Source organism: Epinephelus fuscoguttatus, linkage group LG1, assembly GCF_011397635.1.
Source record: "Epinephelus fuscoguttatus linkage group LG1, E.fuscoguttatus.final_Chr_v1".
Lineage (NCBI taxonomy): Eukaryota > Metazoa > Chordata > Actinopteri > Perciformes > Serranidae > Epinephelus > Epinephelus fuscoguttatus.
In genome coordinates this window covers 50,224,827-50,237,718 of record NC_064752.1, presented here as the reverse complement: position 1 = coordinate 50,237,718, position 12,892 = coordinate 50,224,827, and the positions used below count along the sequence as shown (strand labels likewise).

The 12,892-nt window shown below is 41.4% G+C and overlaps 1 protein-coding gene across 1 annotated transcript in view; it reads left to right on the top strand.

Annotated features, from left to right (window-relative positions):
• efcc1 (EF-hand and coiled-coil domain containing 1) overlaps positions 1 to 12,892 on the top strand; it is a 72,471-nt gene that overhangs the window by 36,894 nt on the left and 22,685 nt on the right. Inside the window, exon 5 of the mRNA XM_049571109.1 lies at positions 12,222 to 12,378. Coding sequence (XP_049427066.1) covers positions 12,222 to 12,378 — 157 coding nt within the window. The remainder of the gene's footprint in view (positions 1 to 12,221; positions 12,379 to 12,892) is intronic.

Here is a 12,892-nt window from a genome sequence, read left to right as displayed (position 1 = left end):
TTTTTTTGTTTTTTTTTTTTAATGATGTTTTTATTGAAGGATAATTACAAACATACAAAGTCACAATTGAAACAATATTTTTCCTTCCATTTTTTTTCTTTTCTGAACAAACAAACAAACATGATTATATATTTGTGAAGTAATACCCTTTTGGTTGGACAAAATCTCCAAGGTAACTTAGGAGGCGCATGTGGAACAGATGGAAACTGGGCTTGAACAAAGTGTCTGTTGTTGGAAATACTGAAAAAGGTCGTGTCCAGTTAAAGCATGTTTGTTTTTCAGGTTCTGAAAGCTAGAGAAGACGCCAGATTTGTAGAGGTCTCCAACAGACCTGAGTCCCTTTAGTTCCCATGTGAGGAAAGCACAGTCTATTACAGAGGGGGGAAACAAATTATTGTTTGATAGTGGAGCTAGTGTAGAGGAGGATTTGAATTTAAAGTGCTACCGAAACTGAAACCAACTTTTAAGGTTGGAGACTACTATTGGGTTAGATGTGTACCGAGACAAGAGTGGAGGTGAAGATGAACATATTAAAGCTGGGAGTGATGTCGATTGACAGGACTTTGCCTCCAGTAAACACCAGTTAGTCAGTGGCATTTGCTTCCAAAATGCCAGCTTCTGTATGTTAGCTGCCCAGTAGTAATACAAAAAATTAGGTAGGGCCAGCCCACCTTGAGACCGATTGTGCTGGAGCACTGCTCTGCTAATCCTTGGACCTTAGTGCCCCATATAAAAGCTGTAACGGATAGATTTAAGGAAAGGTGTTGTGCCATTCATCCACGACCATCACCTCATGTTGCAGCATGATAATGCACAGCCCCATGTTGCAAGGATCTGTACACAATTCCTGGAAGCTGAAAACATCCCTGTTCTTGCATGGCCAGCATACTCACCGGACATGTCACCCATTGAGCATGTTTGGGATGCTCTGGATCGGCGTATACGGCAGCGTGTTCCAGTTCCTGCCAATATCCAGCAACTTCGCACAGCCATTGAAGAGGAGTGGACCAACATTCCACAGGCCACAATCAACAACCTGATCAACTCTATGCGAAGGAGATGTGTTGCACTGCATGAGGCAAATGGTGGTCACACCAGATACTGACTGGTTTTCTGACCCCCCCCAGACCCCCTCCAATAAAGCAAAACTGCACATTTCAGAGTGGCCTTTTATTGTGGCCAGCCTAAGGCACACCTGTGCAATATTCATGCTGTCTAATCAGCATCTTGACATGCCACACCTGTGAGGTGGGATGGATTATCTCGGCAAAGGAGAAGTGCTCACTAACACAGATTTAGACAGATTTGTGAACAATATTTGTGAGAAATGGTCTTTTGTGTGTACAGAAAATGTTTTAGATCTTTGAGTTGAGCTCATGGAAAATGGGAGCAAAAACAAAAGTGTTGCATTTATATTTTTGTTCAGTGTGTATATATATATATATATATATATATATATATATATATATATATATATGTATAAATAAAATACATATATAAAATACGTGTAAATATATATATATATATATATATATATATATACACACACAGTACAGGCCAAAAGTTTGGACACACCTTCTCATTCAATGCGTTTTCTTTATTTTCATGACTATCTACATTGTAGATTCTCACTGAAGGCATCAAAACTATGAATGAACACATGTGGAGTTATGTACTTAACAAAAAAAGGTGAAATAACTGAAAACATGTTTTATATTCTAGTTTCTTCAAAATAGCCACCCTTTGCTCTGATTACTGCTTTGCACACTCTTGGCATTCTCTCCATGAGCTTCAAGAGGTAGTCACCTGAAAGGTGCCCTCCTGGGAGCCAAAACGTGTGCTGAAGTGCCCTCTTTGGAGCCAAAGCATGTCCTAAAGTGCCCTCCTGGTTGGCAAAACATACTAAACTGCCTTCTTGGGTAGAAAAAACACACTAAACTGCCCTCTTGGCTGGTTAAAACATAATAAACTGCCCTCTTGGGTGGTAAAAACGTGTGCTTAAGTGCCCTCCTGGTGGCCAAAACACAACTGCTCTGTTGGGTAGAAAAACACATTAAACTCCAGAAGACTATTAGGACCAAGAAATACTATGAAACATTACTGCTGCAATGACTTTTATGTTGGGCCCTTTTTTGATCTATATTGAGCCAGAATTATATCTCACAGAACCAGTTTGGATTATCTGCTGCTAATATGGTGTTAAAATGCACTAGAAAACAGGAAATGGCATCTACTAAATTGAAAATGTTCTGGGGGAGGACCCCCAGATCCCCCAGGGATTTATTTCCTTCATACATCCAAGTCTCAATCAATCAATCAATCAATCAATCAATCAATCAATTTTATTTATAAAGCCCAATATCACAGATCACAGGGCTTTACAGCATACGACATCCCTCTGTCCTTAGGACCCTCACAGCGGATTAAGGAAAAACTCCCCCCAAAAAAACCCTTTAACGGGGGAAAAAAACAGTAGAAACCTCAAGACGAGCAACTGAGGAGGGATCCCTCTTCGAGGACGGACAGATGTGCAATAGATGTCGTACAGAACACTTCAGCATAATAAATTAACAGTAATCCGTGTGACACAATGAGACAGAAAGAGAGAGAGAGACAGAGACAGGTGCAGGACAGACGGTAATGACAGTAGCTTACAACAACATTAATGAAAGTAATAATATTGTAATTATAGTTCTGGCTACTGTGATACAATATGTTGAAAGTATATATTAATATCTGGTAGTATACATATGTGACAATAATCGAGAGAGAGAGAGAGAGAGAGAGAGAGAGAGAGAGAGAGAGAGAGAAGGTGCCCGGTGTATTATAGGGGGTCCTCCGGCAGACTAGGCCTAAGTCAGCCTAACTAGGGGCTGGTACAAGGCAGGCTTGAGCCAGCCCTAACTATAAGCTTTATCAAAGAGGAAAGTCTTAAGTCTAGTCTTAAATGTGGAGACGGTGTCTGCCTCCCGGACCGTAACAGGAAGATGATTCCACAGGAGAGGAGCCTGATAGCTGAAGGCTCTGGCTCCTGATCTACTTTTGGAGACTTTAGGGACCACGAGTAACCCTGCGTTCTCAGAGCACAGAGTTCTGGTGGGATAATAAGGCACTATGAGCTCTCTAAGATAAGACGGAGCTTGACCATTTAGAGCTTTATAAGTTAACAGTAGGATTTTAAATTCAATTCTGGATTTTACAGGGAGCCAGTGCAGAGAAGCTAAAACAGGAGAGATATGATTGCGTTTATTAGTTCCTGTTAGTACACGTGCTGCTGCATTCTGAATTAGCTGGAGAGTTTTTAAGGACTTACTAGAGCTACCTGATAATAGAGAGTTAAGTAATCCAGCCTTGAGGTAACAAAATTGTGGACCAATTTTTCTGCATCTTTTCAGGTCAGGATAGGCCTATGTTTCGCAATATTACGCAGATGAAAAAATGCAGTTTGTTTTAAATGAGAATTAAAAGACAAATCTTGATCAAATGTTACTCCGAGGTTTCTTACAGTAGTGCTAGAGGCCAGAGCAATGCCATCTAGAGAAACTATGTCATCAGATAAAGAGTCTCTGAGTTGTTTGGGGCCAAGAACAATAACTTCAGTTTTGTCTGAATTTAACATCAGGAAACTGGTGCTCATCCAGGTTTTTATGTCTTTAAGGCAATTATGAAGTTTAGTTAATTGATTACTTTCTTCTGGCTTCATTGATAAATACAACTGTGTATCATCCGCATAACAATGGACATTTACAGAGTGATTTCTAATGATGTTACCTGAAGGAAGCATATATAGAGTAAATAGGATTGGTCCGAGCACAGAACCTTGTGGAACTCCAAAACAAACTTTAGTGCGTAAGGATGATTCATTATGAACGTCAACAAACTGAAAACGATCAGATAAATAAGATTTAAACTAGCTTAGCGCAGAACCTTTTAGGCCAATTAAGTGTTCCAGTCTCTGTAGCAGAATTTGATGGTCAATTGTGTCAAACGCCGCACTAAGATCTAATAAAACAAGTACAGAGACAAGTCCTTTGTCTGAAGCAATCAGAAGGTCATTTGTAATTTTAACTAGTGCTGTCTCAGTGCTATGATGCACTCTAAATCCTGACTGAAATTCCTCAAATAGATTATTATCATGGAGAAGATCACACAGCTGGTCTGCGACTACTTTCTCAAGGATCTTTGACATAAAGGGAACCTCACGGACTGCATTTTTTCATCTGCGTAATATTGCAGATGAAACTCTCTGTTATCAGGTAGCTCTAGTAAGTCCTTAAAAACTCTCCAGCTAATTCAGAATGCAGCAGCACGTGTACTAACAGGAACTAAGAAACGAGATCATATTTCTCCTGTTTTAGCTTCTCTGCACTGGCTCCCTGTAAAATCCAGAATTGAATTTAAAATCCTACTGTTAACTTATAAAGCTCTAAATGGTCAAGCTCCGTCATATCTTAGAGAGCTCATAGTGCCTTATTATCCCACCAGAACACTGCGCTCTGAGAACGCAGGGCTACTCGTGGTCCCTAAAGTCTCCAAAAGTAGATCAGGAGCCAGAGCCTTTAGCTATCAGGCTCCTCTCCTGTGGAATCATCTTCCTGTTACGGTCCGGGAGGCAGACACCGTCTTCACATTTAAGACTAGACTTAAGACTTTCCTCTTTGATAAAGCTTAGAGTTAGGGCTGGCTCAGGCTTGCCCTGTACCAGCCCCTAGTTAGGCTGACTTAGGCCTAGCCTGCCGGAGGACCCCCCTATAATACACCGGGCACCTTCTCTTCTTCTCTCTCTCTCTCTCTCTCTCTCTCTCGTATTCTATTACTGCATCTTGCTAACTCGGCCATTCTGGATGTCACTAACTCGGCTTCTTCTCCGGAGCCTTTGTGCTCCACTGTCTCTCAGATTAACTCATATCGCAGCGGTGCCTGGACAGCGTGACGTGTGTGGTTGTGCTGCTGCTGTGGTCCTGCCAGATGCCTCCTGCTGCTGCTGCTGCCATCATTAGTCATTAGTCATACTTCTACTGTTATTATACACATATGACTATTGTCACACATGTATACTGCCAGATATTAATACACACTTTCAACATATTGTACCACAGTAGCCAGAACTATAACTATAATATTATTACTTTCAATAATGTTGTTGTAAGCTACTGTCATTACCTGCATCTCTCTCTCTCTCTCTCTCTCTCTGTCTCATTGTGTCATGTGGATTACTGTTAATTTGTTATGCTGATCTGTTCTGTACGACATCTATTGCACGTCTGTCCGTCCTGGAAGAGGGATCCCTCCTCAGTTGCTCTTCCTGAGGTTTCTACCGTTTTTTTTTCCCCGTTAAAGGGTTTTTTTGGGGGAGTTTTTCCTTATCCGCTGCGAGGGTCATAAGGACAGAGGGATGTCATATGCTGTAAAGCCCTGTGGGCAAATTGTGATTTGTGATATTGGGCTGTATAAATAAAATTGAAATTGAAATTGAAATTGAAATTAGATATTGGTCTATAGTTAACACCTCTGGATCCAGGGTGGGCTTTTTTAGGACAGGTTTAATTACAGCTACCTTAAAAGACTGTGGTACATAGCCTGTTAATAAGGATATGTTGATCAGATCTAATATATGAGTGTTAACTAAAGGAAAGACCTCCTTAAGTAGCCTAGTTGGGATGGGGTCTAAGAGACACGTTGATGATTTAGATGAAGAAATCACTGCGGTCAATTCTTGAAGAGAAATTGGGGAGAAGCAATCTAAATATATATTAGGTCTTACAGCTGTGTTTGAGGTTAGATAGGTACTATCTGAGGGCAGGAGGTCATGAATTTTGCCACTAATAGTTAGAATTTTGTCATTAAAAAAGCTCATAAAATCATTACTGCTAAGGGCTAAAGGAATACAAGGCTCAATAGAGCTTTGACTCTCAGTCAGCCTGGCTACAGTGCTGAAAAGAAACCTGGGGTTATTCTTGTTTTCTCCTATTAATGCTGAGTAATAGTTTGCTCGTGTCTCTGTGTGTTCTTCACAGTCCAACGTTGAATCTGCACAGTTCTCGTGGATGCTGATCCTAACTACAAACTAACTTGAGTAGTCTGTCTACTAAGTCAGTTTTAAGGCTATATAATGTGCCATTTGTATAACATATAAACATGTCTAAAGTGCCCTCGAAAACACGCGGAACTTAGTGCCCTCTTCAGTGGCGAGAACGCGCTGTATGTGCCCTTTTTTTTCTTTTCGCCCCTGCCCTTCAAAAAGTCTGTGCATGCCACTGTCTGTGAGTTAATGGCATGTTTGGGATTGAATGAGTATAGGTAGGGGGACGGGGTGCGAGTGTGACAGGCATGAGGGCTGTGTGAGTGCGCGTGCTGGTGTGTGTAGGAGGGAGCTGGAGGAGAGAGCAGGAGTGCACAGTTGGAGTTACAGCTAAGTTCTTGTTTGTTGGTTGTTTTGGTGTGGTTACGGCCAACAGTAACCTGTACTGTTCAGTAATAAACAGTGGTTTGCCGAATAACTGCGTCATCCTTTCCACACGTCCTGGCGGACGCTACAGTATGTCTATATATATCTGTCTATATCTGTCTATATATATATATATATATATATATATATATCTATATCTATATAGATATATATATATATAGAGATATATATATATCTATATATATATATATATATATATATATATATATATATGTATATATATATATATCTATATATATATATAGATATATATATATCTATATATATATATATGTGTGTGTGTATATGTGTGTATATATATAATATATACATATGTCATGAACGTGGCTCGGAAAGGACACAAAGGCTCGATTCTTTTCCGGTTAGACAAGAACGAGGTTTATTCAAAAAGACAGGCAGGGTTCGGTACACAGAATATCAATCAGGACTGGCAAAGGTATCCAAATCGTGAGGCAAAGACTAGATCAAAAGACAAAACTGTTATTACCGGCAAGACGAGACAAGATAGAGTGCTGTAACAAGGACTGTGAAGTACGACGAACTGGCAACAAGACAGGGGAAAACATGAGGGTTAAATACATGAGGTAATAGGGGTTGATGAGACACAGCTGGGGAGGAACAATCAGGGAGCAGGTGTGGCAGCGCCAGACAGGAAGTAAAACGTACGGAGACAAGGAGAGGCAGGTGAACACTTCAAAATAAAACAGGAAGTACAAGACAAGACACAAAACATGAACATGAAATGGGTAACTAAACTTAACAGAAAAACAGGATCATGACAATATATGTATATATGTGTACATATATATGTATATGTAGCCTATATATACTGTGTATTGTTTTTCGGCACTACCTTGTTCTCTGTAGCTGATGTAACGTGAATTACTCCTGTGTGGGATCAATAAAGTTCTTATCTTAGCCATCTGAGAAGATCAAATACATTGTTTTTGGTGCCTGTTTCCCAAGTATATTAGTGCGTGTGTGAATGAATAAATGAGAGGCATTAATGTAAATTTCTTTGTAGAAAGGCACTTTGTGAAAGTAAGTCCATTTACTTGTATTAGTTTACAGCGCAGCCTTGCCACATCCAATATGACGGCGACATTGACGTATCGCAGCAGCAGGCAAACCCACTCGATGCGGGGTCTACGTATGTCACTGTGTGAAGAACACACAGAGACATGGATGTATGAAGGAAATAAATCCCTGGGGGGTCTGGGGGTCCTCAGAACATTTTCAATTAAGTAGATGCCATTTCCTGTGTTCTAGTGCATTTTAACACCATATTAGCACCAGATAATCCAAGCTGGTTCTGTGAGATATAGTTCTGGCTCAATATAGATCAAAAAAGGGTCCAACATAAAAGTCATTGCAACAGTAATGTTTCATAGTATTTCTTGGTCCTAATAGTCTTCTGGAGTTTAGTGTGTTTTTCCACCCAACAGAGCAGTTGTGTTTTAGCAACCAGGAGGGCACTTAAGCACGCGTTTTTACCACCCAAGAGGGCGGTGTATCATGTTTTAACCAGCCAAGAGGGCAGTTTAGTATGTTTTGCCAACCAGGAGGGCACTTTAGCACATGCTTTGGCTCCCAAGAGGGCACTTTAGCATGCATTTTGGCTCCAAAGAGGGCACTTTAGCACGCGTTTTGGCTCCCAGGAGGGCACTTTAGCGCACGTTTTGGCTCCCAAGAGGGCACTTTAATGAGCGTTTTTCAACAATTGGGCCACAAGGTCGCTCCCCCCTGTGCACACCACTGTCTCCTTCCTCAAACAAAGAAGACAGCAGGTTATTTCTTTTGCTTAACTTCCAGTGCATCTGAACTAAACTTAACTAATTTATCTCTCTCTCTCTCTAGGATAGCTCCCCAGCAACCAGTACAGTGTATTGTTTAAATCTATTCAATTCAGTGAAGAAACTTGACTGGAGGAAGACAAACACAGCTAAAGCGGTCACTGGCCATAATTCAGCAACCAAACATATTAGCTAAACACGGCACCATTGCCACTGCACCAGTCAGGACAAACAAAAAGAAATGTAAATAAGGTTGAGTGACTGGGCATGAGGAAAGAACTCTGCAATATAGCAATGGTAAAAACATATGTAGCAGCAGGCTGTAGACCCAATTTAAAAAGGAAACAAAACAAAGCAAAAAACTGCAAAAAACTTCAGACGGTGTGTGAAACAACTTTGGTTGTTTTCAGATAGTTGTTTCACACACCGTCTGAAAACGGTGTGTTCAGACCATTTAAACCATCTGAACACAGTGACAACAGCAACTTATTTCGGAGTCCAGGCGCAACAAATTAGGCTGACTATAATAGTACAGAGACTTATTCAATATTAATTGGTCCAATTCAGTGGGCTCGGTCAAGGACGGGTGATGTAGGAAAGAAGTTGTTGCCCAGGACCTCAGCAAAAAAAGTAGACATTAATGCAACAGGGTAGTTAGCCTACCTTTTTCTCAGGTATTCCGATGACCCTCAAATTAGATAGTCAAGAGCGAGACCTCTAATTTTGCAAGGAGGCAAGTGTTGTCTGCCGTTAGGCTTTTGGTGCACTCTTCCAATTCTAACATTCTTGTCCTATTACTGCATATCGCTAACTCAGCTTTACCGCATGTCACTAACTCAGCTTCTTCTCTGGAGCCTTTGTGCTCCACTGTCTGGCAGGTTAACTTGTATCGCAGGTGTGCCTGGATCGTGGTTGTGCTGCTGCCGTGGTCCTGCGTGATGCCTCCTACTACTGCTGTTATTATTAGTCACACCTCTACTGTTATTATACACATATGATTATTGTCACATACAGTACAGGCCAAAAGTTTGGACACACCTTCTCCTTCAATGCGTTTTCTTTATTTTCATGACTATTTACATTGTAGATTCTCACTGAAGGCATCAAAACTATGAATGAACACATGTGGAGTTATGTACTTAACAAAAAAAGGTGAAATAACTGAAAACATGTTTTATATTCTAGTTTCTTCAAAATAGCCACCCTTTGCTCTGATTACTGCTTTGCACACTCTTGGCATTCTCTCCATGAGCTTCAAGAGGTAGTCACCTGAAATGGTTTTCCAACAGTCTTGAAGGAGTTCCCAGAGGTGTTTAGCACTTGTTGGCCCCTTTGCCTTCACTCTGCGGTCCAGCTCACCCCAAACCATCTCCACTGGGTTCAGGTCCGGTGACTGTGGAGGCCAGGTCATCTGCCGCAGCACTCCATCACTCTCCTTCTTGGTCAAATAGCCCTTACACAGCCTGGAGGTGTGTTTGGGGTCATTGTCCTGTTGAAAAATAAATGATTGTCCAACTAAACGCAAACCGGATGGGATGGCATGTCGCTGCAGGATGCTGTGGTAGCCATGCTGGTTCAGTGTGCCTTCAATTTTGAAATAATCCCCAACAGTGTCACCAGCAAAACACCCCCACACCATCACACCACCTCCTCCATGCTTCACAGTGGGAACCAGGCATGTGGAATCCATCCGTTCACCTTTTCTGCGTCTCACAAAGACACGGCGGTTGGAACCAAAGATCTCAAATTTGGACTCATCAGACCAAAGCACAGATTTCCACTGGTCTAATGTCCATTCCTTGTGTTTCTTGGCCCAAACAAATCTCTTCTGCTTGTTGCCGCTCCTTAGCAGTGGTTTCCTAGCAGCTATTTGACCATGAAGGCCTGATTTGCGCAGTCTCCTCTTAACAGTTGTTCTAGAGATGGGTCTGCTGCTAGAACTCTGTGTGGCATTCATCTGGTCTCTGATCTGAGCTGCTGTTAACTTGCGATTTCTGAGGCTGGTGACTTGGATGAACTTATCCTCAGAAGCAGAGGTGACTCTTGGTCTTCCTTTCCTGGTCGGTCCTCATGTGTGCCAGTTTAGTTGTAGCGCTTGATGGTTTTTGCGACTCCACTTGGGGACACATTTAAAGTTTTTGCAATTTTCCGGACTGACTGACCTTCATTTCTTAAAGTAATGATGGCCACTCGTTTTTCTTTAGTTAGCTGATTGGTTCTTGCCATAATATGAATTTTAACAGTTGTCCAATAGGGCTGTCGGCTGTGTATTAACCTGACTTCTGCACAACACAACTGATGGTCCCAACCCCATTGATAAAGCAAGAAATTCCACTAATTAACCCTGATAAGGCACACCTGTGAAGTGGAAACCATTTCAGGTGACTACCTCTTGAAGCTCATGGAGAGAATGCCAAGAGTGTGCAAAGCAGTAATCAGAGCAAAGGGTGGCTATTTTGAAGAAACTAGAATATAAAACATGTTTTCAGTTATTTCACCTTTTTTTGTTAAGTACATAACTCCACATGTGTTCATTCATAGTTTTGATGCCTTCAGTGAGAATCTACAATGTAAATAGTCATGAAAATAAAGAAAACGCATTGAATGAGAAGGTGTGTCCAAACTTTTGGCCTGTACTGTACATATACTATCATATATTAATATATACTTACAACATATTGTACCACAATAGCTGTAATTATTATTATATTATTACTTAAATTAATGTTGCTGTAAGCTATTATCATTACTGTCTGTCCTGCATCTCTCTCTCTCTCTCTCTCTCTCTCTCTACCTCTGTCTCTCTTTATGTATCATTTTGTCATATGGATTATTGTATTGTATTCTACCATTTTTTCCCCTGTTAAAGGGGTTCTTTGGGGAGTTTTTTCTTATCGGCTGTGAGGGTCCAAAGGACAGAGGGATGTTGTACGCTGTAAGGCCCTCTGAGGCAAATTGTGATTTGTGATATTGGGCTTTATAAATAAAATTGTTGACTGATTGATTCCAGTTCTACGATTCTGTCACTGTAGCCAGAGAGCTCATGTTCCATGTCCTGAATGCGCTGCCCGTGAGAATCAGTTGTTTTCCTGATGATGTTTTCCAGAGAGAACAAGATTGAACTGAATGCTGTGCTTTGAGCTTCGTTTATCAATGTGGAAAGTGTCGCGCTTGTGGAAAGTGCCCTTATCTCCGTGATAAGGGCAGAGCAGAGTCTCTCCAGATCTGCGGGCAGTTTAGAGCTGGGGTCAGTGCTTTCCTCCGACATGCGGCGTGGTCGGCAGTAGCAGTTGTTGGTTTCTTCCGTAGTTCGTAAGCCATTTGTTTCAAAAAGTTAAAGTTCAACAGTCTTTGGATGTTAAACAACACCAGGTATTAAGTAAAACATGGCTCTTGTGCAAATAACTGATGATAAGTACTGAGAAAGCATGGGAGCCACCTGTTGAGCTTGTGTTCCCTCACATGCTAAACTGGAATTCCCTTGTCTTAGTTTTTATTATCAAGATCTGTTTTCAGCTCGTCATCGTCTCATTTTTGTCATGGAAATAAGGTCATTGACAATAATATTTTCCTCATACTTTTCGTCAAATAAAAAACACTACAATATATTTTTTTAATGTGAGAGTCTGAAAGATTAACAACCAAAACCAGGAATTGGTGTTGATGCCTGCCTCAAAGCATTCTTGGAAAATATTTGAAACATCTAAGAGTGATAACCTTCAAACAAAGCAACAAATTACTAACCATGCTAGTTTGTATTAGTGTGCTAAAATACTGCCATGTGTTAGAGAATTTGAATAAAGATTAAAATGCTGTGTTGTTCAGACATGGTTTGTCCTGAGACAGAGTAGTGAGACACATCATTCCCCCAACATTTGTCAAACTCTGATCCTATTTGACAGCTACTGTAGCTCTGAGCCTGATAGACTTTCTTTCTTCTGGTACATGTTGTTGATCAGGTGCGATGACAAGGCATTCAAGAAGCTGATGTCTACGTATGGGAACTGGAGGAGTGAGGAGAGCTGCAGCGCTGTGGTGGAGCTCCTGGAGAGGGTGACCAAGTTGCATAAGCAGCTGGAGCTGAAGGAGAGCCAAGTGGAGATAGACATGGACCAGGTACAAACCACTACAACTACAGTATCCTCTGCCCTGGTCTGCTAGATCCATTTATATCCAACTGCTCTCTCTAAACAATGGTCTGCCTTGCTCAGTCATTTTGTGGCTGCGTATATGGTGTTAAACTCAATAAGAGAGGACTGGTGAAGGTTGTTATGAAAGAAGAGCACTTCAAAGGAAAACCACAGTTAGTGGCCTGATCCTGCAGCTTCCACTTAACCAAACCACTAGCAGCGGCACCACAGCTTCCCTGCGAGTGTGGGTTTGGGGGGGGCAGCTGCAGCTGTTTCTCACTGGAGTTGGCCACAGAAGCACTCCCCTTGTCCCGCATGACAAGAATACCGTCAAGTAGTATTCTTGTCATGCGGGACAAGGGGAGTGTTTCTGCATGACAAGAATACCGTCGAGTAGTATTCTCACAGCACAGGAAGACAGGCAGGAGGGGAACAGTGACTTAATGTGTTCTCAGAACGTCTCAGCACTCAAAAGTTCAAACTAAACAAAGTCATGACTG